The sequence below is a fragment of the Neopsephotus bourkii genome, unplaced genomic scaffold (assembly GCF_033783945.1).
Source record: "Neopsephotus bourkii isolate Nb327-2 ecotype Australia unplaced genomic scaffold, CSIRO-AGI_Nbou_v1 NB_1792, whole genome shotgun sequence".
Taxonomy (NCBI): Eukaryota; Metazoa; Chordata; class Aves; order Psittaciformes; family Psittacidae; genus Neopsephotus; species Neopsephotus bourkii.
Window position 1 is genome coordinate 1,295,269 of NW_026902266.1, and position 17,419 is coordinate 1,312,687.

General features: G+C 36.0%; 1 protein-coding gene across 2 annotated transcripts in view; it reads left to right on the forward strand.

Moving 5' to 3' along the window:
- The window catches only part of EIF2AK4 (eukaryotic translation initiation factor 2 alpha kinase 4), a 36,620-nt gene extending 19,916 nt beyond the window's left edge, over positions 1 to 16,704 (forward strand). The window contains exons 21-39 of one of the 2 annotated variants that reach the window (XM_061380227.1): positions 80 to 316; positions 915 to 990; positions 1,893 to 2,014; positions 3,039 to 3,088; positions 3,182 to 3,350; positions 3,830 to 3,946; positions 4,585 to 4,650; positions 5,212 to 5,382; positions 5,930 to 6,064; positions 6,218 to 6,325; positions 7,115 to 7,243; positions 8,351 to 8,437; positions 9,980 to 10,092; positions 10,665 to 10,723; positions 11,837 to 11,934; positions 13,368 to 13,436; positions 13,700 to 13,744; positions 14,848 to 14,972; positions 16,203 to 16,704. In XM_061380227.1, the coding sequence (XP_061236211.1) occupies positions 80 to 316; positions 915 to 990; positions 1,893 to 2,014; positions 3,039 to 3,088; positions 3,182 to 3,350; positions 3,830 to 3,946; positions 4,585 to 4,650; positions 5,212 to 5,382; positions 5,930 to 6,064; positions 6,218 to 6,325; positions 7,115 to 7,243; positions 8,351 to 8,437; positions 9,980 to 10,092; positions 10,665 to 10,723; positions 11,837 to 11,934; positions 13,368 to 13,436; positions 13,700 to 13,744; positions 14,848 to 14,972; positions 16,203 to 16,257 (2,031 nt within the window). In that variant the 3' untranslated portion in view covers positions 16,258 to 16,704. Of the gene's footprint in view, positions 1 to 79; positions 317 to 914; positions 991 to 1,892; positions 2,015 to 3,038; positions 3,089 to 3,181; positions 3,351 to 3,829; positions 3,947 to 4,584; positions 4,651 to 5,211; positions 5,383 to 5,929; positions 6,065 to 6,217; positions 6,326 to 7,114; positions 7,244 to 8,350; positions 8,438 to 9,979; positions 10,093 to 10,664; positions 10,724 to 11,836; positions 11,935 to 13,367; positions 13,437 to 13,699; positions 13,745 to 14,847; positions 14,973 to 16,202 lie in introns of those variants that run through there. The other variant, XR_009729564.1, reaches the window with a different exon arrangement.
- Positions 16,705 to 17,419: the final 715 nt, after the last annotated feature.

The following is a 17,419-nucleotide window of genomic DNA, read 5'->3' on the forward strand; positions in this document are numbered from 1 at the left end:
AGGTGACTGGGAAGTTTGTTATAAGTACTGCTAATGTCTGATTTTTTTCTAAACTATAACGTTTGTATTTAATTTGTAGAGATCAGTTATTACATGGCTCCTGAACCATGATCCTGCAGCACGACCAACAGCTGTGGAGCTGTTAAAAAGTGAACATCTTCCACCACCACAGATGGAAGAATCTGAACTCCACGAAGTACTCCACCATACCTTAGCTAATGTGGATGGAAAGGCCTACAGGACTATGATGAGTCAGATATTTTCACAGCGTGTATCTCCAGCTATAGATTATACCTATGACAGTGATATGTTGAAGGTTTGTAGGTGTTTAGGGGATGCATGTTGTTTCAGTTTTTCCCATGTTGGATTAAAAAAAAAGTTTATATGGGTAGACTCTTAACATGTTTGAAAGAATTGCATTCTCTCTTGAAATCAGCCTTCATATTAGTTCCCATTTAAAGCTATTATCTGTACTATGTGAGCTTGAATAACCACTTCCCATTTAAACATTAACATTCATTCTTCATGGAAGAAACAAGCAGTGTTTGATTATAGCAGGTAAAGCTTTAAGCTTATGTCCAGATGATTACTTCTTTACTCTGAATTTCTAGCAAACTAATGCTACTTCTATCTGCCAACAGAATGCATTGCCTCTGACTGTTTTGTTCCCTGTCTTATCATGGCAATCAAAGTAATCCTTCTTGGTTTCTCAGCTTTTAAACATTTCTAAATCTGAAGAAATACCAGATAATATAGCACAATAATGCTTTTTATAGCTCTAGTTATTTTTTATTACAGTGGGATGAGATAGCAGAATGCTTATTGCCTGTATTACATGGAATAATTGCCTGTATTACCTGGAGTGTTCATGGCATATAAATTATATATGTACTTTTTATTTGTGATGGTTTCAGGGTAGTTTTTCTGTTTGGGCAGCCAAGATACAGCAGCATGTATGTGAGATTGTCAGCCGGATATTTAAAAGACACGGTGGGTGTGTTCACCAGAGTTGTTCCTTTAAATTTTTTTTAATGATTGAATGGATTTAAGAGAACAGAATGGTTTTACTTCTGTCACAGAGTAAGAAGCTTCACAGACTTTGAAACATGTTTTCATTCTTCTGGAAAAAAAATGGGGGATGGGATATATATATTTTTTCTGTTAGACTGTATTGCTCTCTCTAAAGATTAGAAGCACTTTCTTGTATTTGCAGTGCTTTTTTCCCCCCCAATTAAAAGTTTATGTTGACATCTAATTGAAGAAGTGAGTAAAGCTTCCATAACAAAATAGCCATTTGAGAATCAGTAGAGAATTCAAAACAGGAAAGTATTTTTCAGAAATTAGTGATACTATTGTTAATAGTTAGGTTTCAGTTAAGATTGGATTCATACAAATAGATGGTTGCAAAATACAGCCAGAAAAAAAAGGTATTAAATAACTTACAGTGAACCATAAACACTTCTAATATGTTTTTTGAGGCACAGGATGCTATGTCTGAACAATATCTGTTCTCCATAGAAGTGCCTCTAGAGCAAAACAGTACTAGTGGTATCTGTAGAGTTTCTCATCTGTTTCATATGCATGCTTTTGTGAAAGGTGGTGTTCAAAGAGGGAGGCAAAGTGAAGATTCTGCTGGGGCTATGGAATTGGCAGTTCTCTGTTTCTCTGTGAGGGTGCCTGCTGAGCCCAAGAAGCATGCAAGATGGAACATTTGTTTGATGACATTGTTTAAAGAGTAGAAGAGGAAAGTCTATTAAGGACACTTGAAATAATGTAATTTTTTAAAGGCATTGGTTGAGATTATCATGGTCTGCAAGATTGTTTGTGAGCTTGTATAAAGCAGATGTTACTTCTGAAATGCGAGGTAATATTATTTTACTGGTTTTGTGCAGGAGCCATCAAGCTGCATACTCCACTGCTAATGCCCAGAAATAAAAAACTATATGAACATAATGAAGCTTCCTATTTCATGGATCACAGTGGGATGCTGGTAATGCTTCCGTATGACCTCAGGGTAAGTAGTTTCCTCTCTGCAGGCAAAGCTGGGTTTGAAGAGTCTTGTGATGTTTGTAGATACCTTTGATTCAGTAGTGGCAAATCTGGTTTAAGCTTACATTGCTTCAGGATTTCAGAAGAAGTATATCTTACACAGGTAAAAATAGTGCCATATTACAAGTGTAATTGATGTCACTGCTGGTTTGTGGAGTTTTTATAGTTTGTTTGTTGGGGTTTTTTCTTCCACATGTAAGAGACAAGACTTTTCCAGTGATCAGTGAAAATTCTAGTATTTACATCCCTTTCTTGTTTATAGAGAATGTGAGTAACAGTCTATCCAGTTTTGTGTTTCTCAAACAGATGTTGTCAAGGATCAGTCTACTCTTGGGAGGAATTGCTCTTTGAGTAGTTCAAATTTTACAATCTGGGATTCCTCTCTCAGTCATACCAAATTATGTGCAATGGTGGCCTCAGTAATTACCTTGCATTTAATACCTAAATGCTTTGTGTTTTTCATTTACTAGTGACGGTTAAAGACCATAACTTTTTATACTCCCATTTCCTTAACGTAAGGTCAGTTCAACTCATCCTTCCTTTGCATTTATAACATCAAGCTATACAATATGATTCTTAATTAAGGATTTGTGTGGGATCCACAAAATTGATTTTTCTGTAGGAATTACTTGTTTGGAAAATGTGTCAGCCAAAGGTTTATTAAAAAATACTCCTTTTATGTAAGCAGCAAAATAATCTGCTTGTACATTTTAATATGCTCATAGTTGATTTATGATGCATTTTGCATGCAATAGGGTAATTAAGAAATGTCCTTGTGTTCCTCTCCAAGCTCTTCTAGGAACTTGGCAGGAGGGGAAATGTAATTATTTAAAACTTGGAGCAAGGATGATTAATATTACTTGGCTATGGCAAATATTTAAGGCACTTACAGATGTGAGAGTACAAGTGTTACTGCATGATAGTAATTAATCTCCAGAGCCTAGTCAGAATGTCTTGTTTCAACAATTTATGTATATTTTGTTTTTCAGATCCCTTTTGCAAGATTTGTTGCTAGAAATAATATATCAAACTTGAAAAGGTAAGGGATATAGAGATAACATTTTGCAGAAGTGCTGTGCTTTATGACGGCGACCTCTGAAGATGCTGACTCTTTCTTCAATGTTTCCTTTAGATACTGTATAGAGCGAGTTTTCAGACCTCGGAAGTTAGACCGCTGTCATCCTAAAGAACTCCTAGAATGTGCATTTGACATCATAACATCTACTGGAAATAGCTTTTTGCCTATAGCAGAAACAATTTATGTCATTTCAGAAATCATTCAGGAGTTTTCAGTGCTACAGGTAGATTCTCTAATCATGCCCTTTGTTCTCTTTCCATCCTGAAATGTTAATCTAAGTAAATATTTAGTCTAATGTCTTTAAAAAGGGTAGTTCCTTTAACGTTAGCTACAGAGCTGTTTTCACATTTTATCATTAGTCAATTACAGAACACTGTGATTTAAATAAAAAATACATTTCATAGGTAAACTTAAAATGAAGCATAGGTTTGTGTGCAAAGGAAATATTAACTGAATATTTACAGTGCCACTGAAGTAACATATTTCTAATGTCAGGTAGGTGATTACTGTATAATGGGACAAGCCTAGTCAGTCTTTAGTTACAGATGGGAGGCAAGGTGGTGGGAGGAGGGGTCTAAAGTGAGTTTTGAGCTATTACTAAATCTTTAGAAATTATTATTGTTGTTGTTTTTAATGTTACTATTAGTAAGCAAATGGAATGCAAGTAAAGCTTTTTCTTCTTTTTTGTTTACCCTTTGGTAGGAAAGAAATTACAGTATTTACTTGAACCACACCGCCTTACTGAAAGCTATACTTTTGCACTGTGGGATACCAGAGGATAAACTCAATCAAGTCTACATCATTCTGTATGATGCTGTGGTAAGTGATTAGTTATTGATCTAATCTCTATAATCATCACTGTAAAGTATCTTATTTTGTGGAGTTGTCTCTGAAAATGAGTAACAGTCCATTACCAGCGTAACCAGGAATATCTTGCTGGTATATAAAAAAACAAACTATCTTTGGGCTGTAAACTTAGATTAATTCCTTTTGTGTTACTTCTGGGATGTTTTCAGATGTTTTAAGAGTTTCAGATGTGTATTTATGAGATAATTGTTCACCTGTGTAACTAAGAACTGGTAGGCAATCAATAAAAACTTGAAAATGTATCTTAATGTCATGTTGGTCTTTCCTACCATATAATCAGCGAAAATAGATGAAATCCATTTGAATAACTAAGGTAATGTTTAAATCCCGACAAAATGCACATCTGCATAAGCACAGCTTAAGTTGGTATTTGTATGCTTTTTGTTGCTTCTTGAAATGAAGCTGAGTAATGCTTCACTACACTATTGGTGGAAAATATTTATTGATTTTGTTCTTTTACAGTATTATTGCAGTTTGTAAGTGCAATGTTTAATTAAAAGCATTGGAAAGTTGTGTTTTAATTTTTCTCAGCAATAGTAATTTTTTGGTAACTCAGTTGCTGAACACGTTTGAATCTGTTTCTTTTGTAGACTGAAAAGCTGACTAAAAGAGAAGTAGAAGCCAAATTCTGTAATCTTTCTCTCACATCAAATAGTGTAAGTAATTTTAATTCAATGATAATTTCTCTGTAACTTGCCGTAACTCAGTACTACTTTATTTTGCAGATTAATCAGCCAGAGTAAGTAAGATAAATGATCACATCTGTTATTCAAAATAGATCCGTCTAATTGGAAGTGGGTCTGATTTTGTTCCGTCTTCTTTCTGAAAGTCAGCATTGCAACTCTGCAAGTTTCTTTCTGCTTTTAAAAATATTTTTTTGACTGTGGAAGCAATTGAAAGATAAACAGAATATTTTGCAGTGGTATTTGGTAAAACAAACTGAGATAAACTTGGGAAAAAAAAAAAAAAGTCTGCAAATGTTGATGAATGTACGTAAGGAGTTGAGGTTAACTTCTGGACACCCTGAGGAATCTTGTGCCTGTCCATTCCTTTCCTCAACTCACTAGGTGAAAACGGGCTGCTAGGCCAAACAAACAAAAGAGGCAGATATTTTATTCACACAAAGTCAAATATTTTTAGCGGTTTTTTAGATGTGATCTGTTGTGAGTGCTGTCAGTGGTGCTACTTATATTCTTTTCTTTGGTTTTTGCTTTTAGCTTTCTCGACTCTACAGATTCATTGAGCAGAAGGGAGAAGCTAGTAATGTATTTCCATTTTTAAACACAATGATAAAACAAAAGCCAGGTGTCACTCAGCTGCTGAAGCACGGCATGAAGGATTTAGAGGAAGTCATTGGTCTGTTAAAGCAACTTGGAATAAAGCTGCAGGTTTGTAAAATACTCTGCTAACAAATTAATGGCTTTATAGGCTGCTGGGCATTGTAATTTGTCAGGAAACAAAGTAGTCACATTTTAGAATAGAAAAACCACATCGAACTGTCTTTTGATGGCAAGTAATAATACTGGCACTGATTCCTTTTAAGACCTCTTCTAGTCAGAAGTCTCTGATTTATATTCTGTCTGATGACATGCAGACTACCAGTTTTTTCTTCCCTAACCAAGACTGAAGACATCACTTAGAGCGTAAAGGAATTTTTAAATTTTTAAACAAAAGAAATACTTTAAAAATACAGAAAGCTGTTGACTACTGAAGGCCTCCCCCACCTTGAGGCTTGCTGTTTGGGTTTTGGGCTATAGGTCTCTTGGGATGCTTTAAGATTAAAACATGATTTCCTTGTTTTTATTTAAGGAGTGTTTCTCTATGTCTTCCTTATGTGCAAACAGTGTTTTCAATCCTTGCTGTTAACAGGAAATCAATTATACTAACTATAATACTGGTAAAGGTCTTGTACACATACTCATTTTTATTTTACAGGTTTCTATAAATCTGGGGCTTGTTTACAAAATACAGCAGCACAATGGAATTATCTTTCAGTTTATAGCATACATCAAAAGAAGACAAAGAACTGTGCCTGAAATTCTTGCTGCAGGGGGCAGGTATGATCATCTGGTATGTACTCATTTCTATTTATTTATTTATTTAAACCATACTAATTTCTATCTATCTATTTCTTTATTTTAACCACAAAAAATGAAACACCTTTTTGACATTTTGCAGAGATAATTATTTGGGTCTTCCATTTTGTTTTTGTCTTGTTTTGAGATTCCACAATTTAGAGGGCCACAGACCGTAGGACCTGTTCCTTCAGCTGTTGGAGTCAGCATAGCTATAGATAAAATAACTGCTGCTGTTTCCAGTGTGGAGGATTCTGTAAGTCTTTGGAGGGGGGCAGGATATAGGGGCTTTGTTTGTTTGTTTACTCTTGACAGTTTACTAACCTAACTGTAGCCACAGATGGGTAAAAACGAAGATGTTCAGCTGTGTCCCAAAATAATAGCATACTGAAATAGACAGTAAATATCAAGATTACCTGTTTTCTTCTGTGTTTCTCTGCAGAGAAGTATTTACTTGTATTAATAAAAATATATTATTTAATAAGAATTAGGGAAAGAGAAGAGGATCTTCAGGCTTATACCCCTTTTTTTAAAATCTAAATGAGACTTATTCCTCAGCCTGTAGATTCTTGCAGATAGAAGAGTGCAACTGTAGTAGCTAATAAGTGCTACTTTGCCCCTACCACTTCTGTCCTTATAAAAGTATAGAAGGTGAAAATGGAAAGAAACTTAAGAAAATGGACTACTTTGTACAGCGTCACACAGTTTCACTTGGTTGTGGAATGTGCATTTTACAAGCTTCTCTTTATAAGAATAGATTAACATTGCTAAGCAGAATAGGAAGGGAAGAACAGAATAGGCTAGGATACTTTGCAAGCTGAGGCTGTGCAGATGCTTTTTATCAAAGAGCAAGCTTCAGTGACTCTCAAACATGCTCAGGTAGATTGTGGCTCTAAGAAGAGATGGATCTAACCTGTTTTTTCAGCTTGATGGATTTTGAAAAGCATTAGCATATTTATCCTCTTTGTTACTTTCACTGCTTATGAAGGGGGAAAAGGAGGTCTCGTGGCTAATATTATCCCTCTTGTTTTTACTTTCCTTTCAGGTTTCTGTCAGCTCATGTGACCTGCTGGTTGTAAGTGTTGGCCAGATGTCCATGGGTAGAGCTATCAATATTGTTCAGAAACTCTGGACTGTAGGAATTCCAGCCGAAATAATGTATGACTGGTCCCAGGTAGAATTTCTATCTCTCTGTGTTAATTATATTGATTTCTTTAAGATTAGTGCAGCTTGAGACTGCCCTTTTTCAGTTTTTTCTAGAGTTTTTTTATGAGTTACAAACTCTTAAAACTGAGCATGTAGCACGCTGTTCAGATGCAATAATTGTAAGATTCACTGGGCTTGCAGCATTCTTCCTCTGTACATCCCAGAGTACCTAGAAGTGCGATGGAGTATCTTTATGCACTCCTCTAAGCAGGACTAAATTAAGTGAGCTTCCCTAATTGTACACGGAGAGCAGAGTCCAAGGCCTGTTGAAATCAAAGGGGGAAAAGTTGCATAATGAATTTAAAATTACTGTAGCTCAAATTAAGTGGAGATGCTTCAAAGCAGAAGCATATTTGTACCAGCAAAGGCAATGAATTTTCCTTTCAGTGAGGGCTGCAAGTAGAATTCCCGAGTTAATCCTTAATAAAGGGCATGTCTAGAACAGAACGGTAGCATTGACTTTTAAATCTATCCACATGGCTGAAGACTAGTAGGTACAGGGGGAATATTGACACCATTCTACTCTTAGGAAAAGTTTAGTAAACTCAGCTACTAGATACATTGTGGGGTACCTGTGTTGTTCCTGAAGAGACGTGTGGTAAGAGGGAAAGTGGAAAGCTTTCCTTTTGTCTGCAGCTGAAACCAAACAGAGCTTTATCCCCTACTGCCTCACTGAAGTAGGGAGCTCCATGGCAATGAGGAAGTCCCTTTCAATAGTAGTGGAAGTTACCTGAGGATTATGAGTCTGGGTCACCTTTAATTACATCAGTTGGTGACTAACAGAAGAAATGCTGTGCAGTTGTCCATTCTGACTCATGTGCTGCAGAGCAGTTTTGAGCTCACTCACTTAATTGCCTGGTTTCTTTGTAGTCTTTCACCGTAACATTTCCAATGGCTTCAGTTAATAAAGATTTCTTCTCTTAGAAGCTTACATAATCAGTGTAGCTGCTCCATATAAAGTTGTTTTAATGAAGGACAGAAGACTTAAGTCTAAGTCTTAAGACTTAAGGCTAAGTGATAATTTCATAATCTGTCAAATTTCGGTCCCATTCCCCTTTCCCTGTTCCCATTTCAGTCACAAGAAGAACTGCAAGAATACTGTAGGTGCTCTGGGATTATGTATGTGGCCCTTGTGTCAGATAAAGAAGGAAGTCATGTGAAGGTGAGTGTGGGACCAGAGGATGCTTGATGGTGTTACAGGCTTGTAATCTGTTCTGCATTTCATTTTTTAAGATCATTATTATTTTCACTACAGTATCCAAGTAAATGAAGTTCAATAAATACAGTTTCATTTGCTAAGTAGTGGAAAGTTTTTCTGAAGCTTTTTATCCCTCCATAACAATGTTATTTACAGACCCCCTTTCCTCTAGACAAGTCCAAAAGGAAATGCAAACATGCTGACTTTGAGTCATTGGTGTCTTTATGTGGAAAAAGGTTTCTGTTGTCTCTGATTTCTTTGAAACTACAAAAATAATGAGATGGCTCAGTGATGTTTCCAGTTCCAGCTTTCCAAGATACAAAACAAATGCAGAATGATGGAATAGTTAGGGTTGGAAGGGACCTCAAGATAATCTAGTTCTAACCCCTCTGCCATGAGTAGGGGCGCCTCACCCTAGACCATGTTGCCCAAGCCTTGAACAGGGATGCATTTACCACATGGAGCATTTACCACATCTTTGGCAACCTGTTCCAGTGCTTCACCACCCTCGCAGGGAAGAACTTCTTCCTTATATCCAACCTGAAAATATAAAATTACTAACTATAAAAATAAATACAAAGACAGCTAAAACATAAATCTAAATAAATCCATGTAGTTCAGACAGGTAGTGTGAACCACATTCCTCGTATCTGTAAGCCGAGGTTAAGATGGAAAGTCTGGACTGCATCACAAGGTGAATTACCACTTTCTGTGCTCTGCAGCCTGTGGTTTTGGAATCTTTCCCGAAGTTAAGTTTTAAAATATTATTGATTCTGGATCATTAGAAAAAAGATCATTAGTTTTGGAATAAAAATTCCTTCTTTGACTGAAAAAAAGTAACCATTTGACAGCATCTGGTTGGCCATGTTACCTAGTCAGTGGGCATTACAAAAATATTTTCCACTTAGTACTGGCATTGTCATTATAACTGTGCAATAACTGTATAAACAAGTAGATTTTGATGATGAGGATGCAATATATCAATGTCTTCCACGAGACTATTACAGAGCAGTTTTTGGAATACAGCTTTATTAAAGCAAAAAAACAAAGAACGTGCTAAGGAGGCAAATGGTGTTGTTACTGAATAAGATGGAGCAGATACTCAAAGTTTTGAATGCTTGAGTCTGTAACTCATGCAAACTGAAAGGCAGGCCTTATTCTAATATAATTCCTTAACTAAAAAAAAAAATAAACAAACCACACATGCTATTACTTGTGTGGTATTTGCACCCGTGAACCATTCTGTTAAAAAATTATTACATACTGAATACAAGTAACCAAACTCTTTTAAGCTTTGGGAATGCAGAGAAAATTGGTTGGTGAAAAAAATGTCTAATCAGAGATTTAATTGGCAGTGATTGATTGGTCATGATGTTAGCTTCATACCTTTGACTGCTTCACCTTAATGAATGAATAGTCCAGTTTGGTTTTGACTAAATTTGATAAGTTTATTCATATACTATTTTAAGAATCAGCAATCTTAAGACTCACTGAACTACATCATAGGTGAAATCCTTTGAGAAAGACAGACAGACGGAGAAAAGGATTTTAGAATCTGACTTACTAGATCACCTGATGCAGAAACTGAAAACTAAAAACTGTGATGAAAGATGTAGTAGGTAAGTAACATAAAATGTCAATGTGAGTAGTCAAAATCAGATGTGAATGTGTGTTTTAGCAAAATCATTTTAAGATGTGCTCAGTTAAATCTTGATTTTATTTTATAAAGAGTAAGAGCTTTGCTGAATTTCTTCTGAGGGGAAAAGACAGCAAAGGCTTGGTTGTAGAATTCTACTGAGATTAAGAAAGATACTGATTTCTGTAGCATTTAATATTATCTCACAGAAACCCATAAGGAGTTGTAAATTAATAATTTAGAGGAAATATTCTTAAAATATATTCTCTTATTAGGATCTAAATCACTCCTGCATGATGGGAACACATTTTTTGTGTCCATAGGAATCACAAAGATTGCTTCTAGATCAGATTTTGCAATGTAATTTTTTTGCTATTTCCTATCTGTTCCAGAATAGAATTTATTCTGGAGAATATGGGCCATATCCATAATTTGTTTTATTTGTTAGATTGAAATAAGTATGTTTGTAAAATAATGTGAAACAATTTCTTATTACAGTATTTCTTCATTATTGTAAATCTGTTTCCCTAACTGCTGTTGTTTGTTTATTTTTAGGGAAACCTCAGATAATCTTTCAGTACCAAATCAGAAGGGATCATTTACTAATATCTCAGGTACTTAGTTTCTAAGAACATACACACTGTTTCTGATTAAAAAATTGTTTTACAAGAAAATACTGCTAGAACATAAAATTCAAAAGTATTACCATAGTCAGAGCATGAAAATGTTTCCCAGCAGTGCCACTTCCTCCTAGTCTCGAATGTTGTTCCAAGTGATCTAAATGTGAAATTTTCTCTAAACAAAGTGCTCAGAGCAATATACAGAATATTCCCCACATAAGCGCTCATTGATGTAGCGATTTAGGAGGTGTGAAAAGCCAAAACCCATGAACATGTCCTAGCTGAGGGGAAATTAAACATCATCTTGATGAAAAATGACATGACCTCTGATTGTTACAGTGCTGAGACCCATGTACATTGACCTACTGTTCTACTAAGATTTTTTTTCTTCAAATGAAAATGCCTTTACATTTCTAGCTACAGATTTGCACTCCTTAGTCTGATATTATAAATTTGTATATAAAGAATAATATCAAGCATTCATTGTATGGATAAAGTTTGCCATTTTTGATAATTATTTTATGAAGTACTGATACAGTGTGTGGTGGTGGTTGTTACTTGCATAACAGGGAGAGAAAGAGGTGGCCATGCTTACCTTCACCCTTCCACTATGTGTGTATGTGTGATTACCAGAAGTGGCAACTCAGATTTTGAAATAAGCCATTTCAAATTTTTATTCTTGTTATTTGGGTGAACTGGGGGCCGGGTTTTGGTTTTTTGCTTTGTCATTGACTGCTTTGGGACTAAGCATTAAATAGTTGCCTCATTCTTGTAATACCTTTTCTTGTTTTGGTATTAGGTATGTTACATTCCTGTGTAAAACTCTGCAAGCCATTTGGAACCATTTATTGGTTTCAGGGAACACTGATACAAAATATCACATTTCTTAGTCTTACCAACCAGTCCTTCAAAGTCATAAGTGAGCGTCTGAGAATGCACATGCACATGTTTCACTGTCCTATCTACTTGACTTGCTTTGGGGGTTTTTAGCAGCTTTTTGAACCCTTTACTATACAGATCTTAGTTTATTAATATTAGTGAATTTTCTGTTTCTTGCTACTTCTTGTGTAAAGGAATGTAATCTAAAAATATATGTTTGCATTTTAGGTGTATTTGAATCACATGGAACTCTTGTGGTGCCTAATGTTAGTGTTATAGCTCCTGAAAAATTATCTGCCAGTGCCAGGCGTCGTCAAGAAATTCAGGTACACGTACATTAAATAAGTATTAAGAGGTGAGCCTTAAAAGTTAAGGAATGGTAGAACTCATATTTTCACTATCATGTACCTTACAGATATACATCCTGTTCATTATTCATAAATATAAAGGAGGAAGTTCTTTACTGTAAGGGTGGTGAGGCACTGGAATGGGGTGCCCAGGGAAGCTGTGAATGCTCCATCCCTGGTGGTGTTCAAGGCCAAGTTGGACAGAGCCTTGGGTGGCATGGTTTAGTGTAAGGTGTCACTGCAGGGGGTTGAGATTAGATGATCTTAAGGTCCCTTGCAGCCCTAACTATTCTATGATTCTATGATTCTATAAAATAGACTATGAACAATACATAGGGTTGAAAGCAAAGACCACCTTTTTAAAAAATTTAGGGTCTTGGGGATTAGCTGTGACATGGTTGCTCAGCCATCATTGTACATACATATTAGAAATCTTATTTTAGTAGGAACCATTTTTCTGGAATTTTTTATTTAGTAATTGCTGGAACATGTTAAAGGTACAAGTTCAACATGTTGTTAATTCGTAATATGTATGTAACAGATACTTATGTATTTCATTATGCTGTCTCAGTCTAAAAAATAGCAGATTTAAGCAAACAACCCTACCTAAAATGTAATATTGTAATAATGTAGAAAAGATTAACTGATACTAGAAACAAATGTCAAGAGTTAGTCATTCATGGCTACTGGCTTTTTAGAGTACAAAGTAAAACATTACTGTAATCTTATCACCCTCTCAGCCCAACTGTGGGTGTGCAACAGAAAATCCTCCCTTATAAATAGTACTTGGAACTCAAATAAAAGAAGTGGATGTTACTCTCTGAGCTTTGAGCTAAACAGACTTGCTGTTTTCAGGGTTTTAATACACAAAAGCATCTTTCTAAGGTACAAAGACAATATAGTGCAAGGCTGCAACTACATCTGTAAAGCACTACCTTTGCAGTATTGCTTGCTCTGGGAAAAAAGTGTTGCAAGGCATGACTGGTACCTTGGTTTGGCTTTCAAATGAGTTATTCTTCAACTAGATACAATTCACTGTATCCGGTCACAGGTTCGCATGTTCCTCTGAAAAGTTAACACCCAGAAACAAGGGAAGTTTTTACTATATACATGAGAATACACATTGTAACGTGCAGTTCTGTCTACTTTGGTACAGTATTACCAAAGTATTTAGTACCAGTATTATTGTTTACCATTGCTGCAGGAGTGGCTCAGCCTCAGTCTCCTTCCTGTCTACCCATCAAGGATTATGGTGGAACTGTTACTTAAAATGATATTAAATGTGAATTTTAGCTTAAATATGATGTAGTTCTATATCTTGTGTTAGAAGCAGCCTCTTCTGTTAAAATAAGTGTTCCCTACCTGTGTCACAGAAGCAGTGTATTTTACTTTTGCCCATCTTTTGTTGCCAGGTGCAAACAAGACTTCAGACATTCATTTCTAGCCTGCAACAGAAAACAAGTGAGATTGAGATTTTAGCAGTAAGTATTTGGCAGAAGCTTGAATTAATTTTAATTTCTTAATTGAATTGGATGATGCAGTTGCTGTCCTGGATCTTTCCATAATGGAATCCATCATGAAGAAATTATTTAAAACACTTAAAACCTTGGTAAATTCCCAGTTCTACCAGCAGGAGTGCTTCTTTAGGAATCAGAAGTCTGACTCCTTTCAGTATAGCTGAAATCTAGTTAGCAAACTGGTAACAGATTAACTGTTAAGTATCGATTTCTTCATATTCTTACAGGTAGACCTGCCAAAAGCAACTATGATACACTTCTTATCATTAGAGGTAAGCAATTAAACATTGTTGTTGAAACTCTAATGGAACAATAGATAATAAATTCTGTTCGTAATGAAGAGGACTGTAAAATTCGCCTATAAGTTTTTCTCCTCAAGGAGTTTGAATTAGGTTTTAAAACTTGTTAGAACTGTTTTTACCCAAGGAGCTTGACTCGGGCTAGAAAAATGCTTTTGTCAAGTGCCCAAGTTATACGACAGCATTAGAAAGTCCTAAGCCAAAGCTGTGTTTTTTTGGGTTTTTTGATTTGTTGGTTTTTTTTTCCCCAAGAACAGTTAAATGAATCCTTACTGCTCATTTTCAGAAGCCAATAATCATTAATAGCAGTGTCAACATGGATGTCTTTTGAACCTGCTAATGAAGGAGGACCCAAAATATTGAGGCAGTTGCTTAGAGTACAGTGGCTGAAATATCTTTTAATGAAGCCAAAAAGTTGATATATGAACATTATACTGACACCTTTTAACAACTCAGAAACTGCTTGCTGAGGTAAAAAAAACACCAAGGACAAAGCTCTCTTCTCTAATGACAATAGTAGCTTTAAAGTCAGGAGGTCTAGAGATGGATGCCCCCACAGAACAAACTCAAGAATGGCATCCTACGTGGAAGTGCTTTCAGACCTTTCATCTGCTCCTCTGAAGGAGTGTTTGTCTGGTTATCAGATCCCAGTGCAAGGTCTGAAAATATTTTCAAAATACTTAGTTTATGCAGTCTATCCAAATCTTGGAGATAGTTTATCACCTTTTCCATACCAAAACCAGGCACATGAACAGCTTGCATCATTCACTTTTGGCCACCCTTACACCACAGTTCTCACATTCTGCCCAGCATTGTGAAGCTGAGGGAGCCCTTTTCATTGCTTACACCTTTTTATTGCTAAACTACCAGTGCTAAGAAATTAGTGACCAGTTTCTTAGTATATTTAAACAACTCAAGATGCACATGTTCTTTATATGAATTTTGTTTGAAACATGTTTAATTAAGGAGCATTGACATTACACACTGTTCAGAAGACTGAATCCTATTGGGAGAAGTGTTTCCTTCACAAGAGAATGTAAGACTGTATCATAGATCCTTGTCAATTTTATTTTTAGTTTGATGGAGATAGACAAGCCTTTGATGTTACCGTGAGACAGCTGATGTCACGATGGCCAAAACAGAGATGTTCATACTTACAAGCAATTTGTGATGAAATTTATAGTATCAAAGTGGAGAAGAGGTAAATTTGTTAAGCTCTTACACGTACATAAAATACCTCAATTATTTCTGCCTTCAAACTTTACTTAAATAAGCTGCTCTTAGTTCATCCTCCCCTTTCCCGCTCCCTGAGGAAGAAATATTTCCAACACATATACAGTTCCTTGAGTATGGGAAAATTTTACTGGCCATCTAATCCTCACTTGTGGTCAAATGTAAATTCTTGGATGTGTGAATTTTTTTTATTACCCTTTTCAAGAAATTCTAAAACGTGTTCCCACTGTTACCTCACTTGCTGCTTTGTTCATAAAACTGAAGAGCAAATAATTGCATACAGTCAGGTATGCTGTTGTTCTACAGAAGTATACCTCTTTATATATACTATACAAATAAATATACATATTTAATATACTACAGGACGCTTTCTTCTCATGGGAGGGACTCAGTTTGCCTTTCAAAATTCATTTAGCTCCTCCTTTGAAGGAACACTGTGGGAGTCTGGCATAGCTGACTTTAAGCAAACACAGTGCATGCTCTCCCAACACTTGCAGTAAAGCCCATTTCTGTTTTCTAAGCATAAAACCATTCATGTTCAACTTGTACTGTCCTTGTTGCATTCTGGCAAGCCTGAAAGAGTCTGACCACATCTGGTTTTAAGCCTCAAATTTGCATCTGTTGGCAGGTACTGGTACAGTTCAGTGAGACCTGGGTATTTATGTCCTGTTGTGGGTTTCATTTGCATTTCTTAAACCCATGTTCAGCTTGAAGGTACTACTTAACCTTTAAATGAGACCAAAACCAGATTTTGATTCCTTTTTCTTCAAGATGCACCAAAATTGCTTATGTTTACCAAGGCAACTAATTATCATGTGAAACTTTGTTTTTTTAATTCCTGTGGCTTCAAAGGCTGTGAGCAACAGAACCCAGTTATTACATCCAAATAGCATTCTATAATTTGGGGAATTTTACTGGGTATGAATGTAACACAATCCCTGATAAAGTCTTCCTTTCCCATCTGATGCCTGCACAGAGTACCGTGTAGCTGTCACCCTTCAGATCACTGAATGAAAACTGAGCAGGCTAAATGGAAAGAGAATGAAGGGGAAAATTGCAGCCATATCCAAAGGAACTAAAACTTCTTTTCTACTGCATCTTTGCTGTTAGCTTATTGCTGAACTTTGCCATAGGTATTGTAGCTTTCAACGCTGCAGTTCCAAAGTTTAAAACTTTTCTCTTTTCCTTCCCTCTGTAGGGTTCCTGCACTTATCCTGTACAGCTACCGAGATGAATACAGGGTTTTGTTTTAGTGCTTAAAGCATCATCTGTGGGATGCTTTTACTAACAAACAACAGCGTTTTGTCAAAAGAAGTTTCAAAAAGCTGCAGCAATTTACGACAGGCAAATAGTGACTTTTTTATGTGTCCCGACTGAATTTCATGTGTAATATAAAATTGTAAATTTATGTCACATAGTGGAAATAGAAGTTTTATAGGCAATTAAGGAGCAAGTCTGACTACAGCCACAGACATGTATTACCATGTAATTCTCATCCCTTATGCCACAAAAGAAATTATGAGCTGTGAATGTAAAATTTCTTTTAATAGTTTCAGACTGGCTGTCAACGTGCAACAGCAGCACTGAAATTCAGTTCAAGGATCAGAGAGGATGCGTTACCTCTAACAAACTGTTTTAAACTTTTTTGAATAAGGGGTTTTATATAATAAAAGGTTTCAGCTACTGAGCCTTCTTGAAAAGTATACTGCAAGCTTTGTAGGGTGGGCTTTTTGAGTTGGTACAAGCCTGGCTGCCTACACTTTTGCATTCAAATCAGGCAGCTACTTTCAGGGAGGTGAAATAAAAACTGATACAGGAAAAACTTGTTTCAGACCTAATGGACCTAAACCTAGGCCTTTTAAGAGAAGTAAAAACCTGCACCTGCTAGAGGCATAACCAAAGTTTTGAACTACCTTTCCTCACATGGGTCATCAGATTAAGTTTGAAGGTCACAGTGATGATGGAAATCTTAAATATCTTCCTGAAGCTAAACTGTAACACAACTCCATCACAAACAATGAAGCAGAGCAAATACAAAGATGAGTTACAGCAGCCATAGTTACCTATGCATTGTATTTCACAAAATACTTACAGAGTGAATATGTGGAAGTTAGAGATTTCTGCAAATACACTGGTGTTTCCCCTCCCTCCCCACCTGGTACCTTGTTTAAACAGCTTACTGCTGTTTCTTTCTTTAACTCAAATGATTTCCTTTACCACTGCAAGTTCATTGCATTAAGAACTACCTACTTAGTTTTCCTGCTCTCTTCTTGAAGAGGACAAGATTAAAATATATAAAGAGATAACTTCAAAGACAAACCCAAGAACTTCTGAGAGCTGTTAAAAAGTTGTAGCAGCAATACATGAAGTAGCATCAGGAGAGTCAGTACTAAAGGCAAAGATAACTGTAGCATC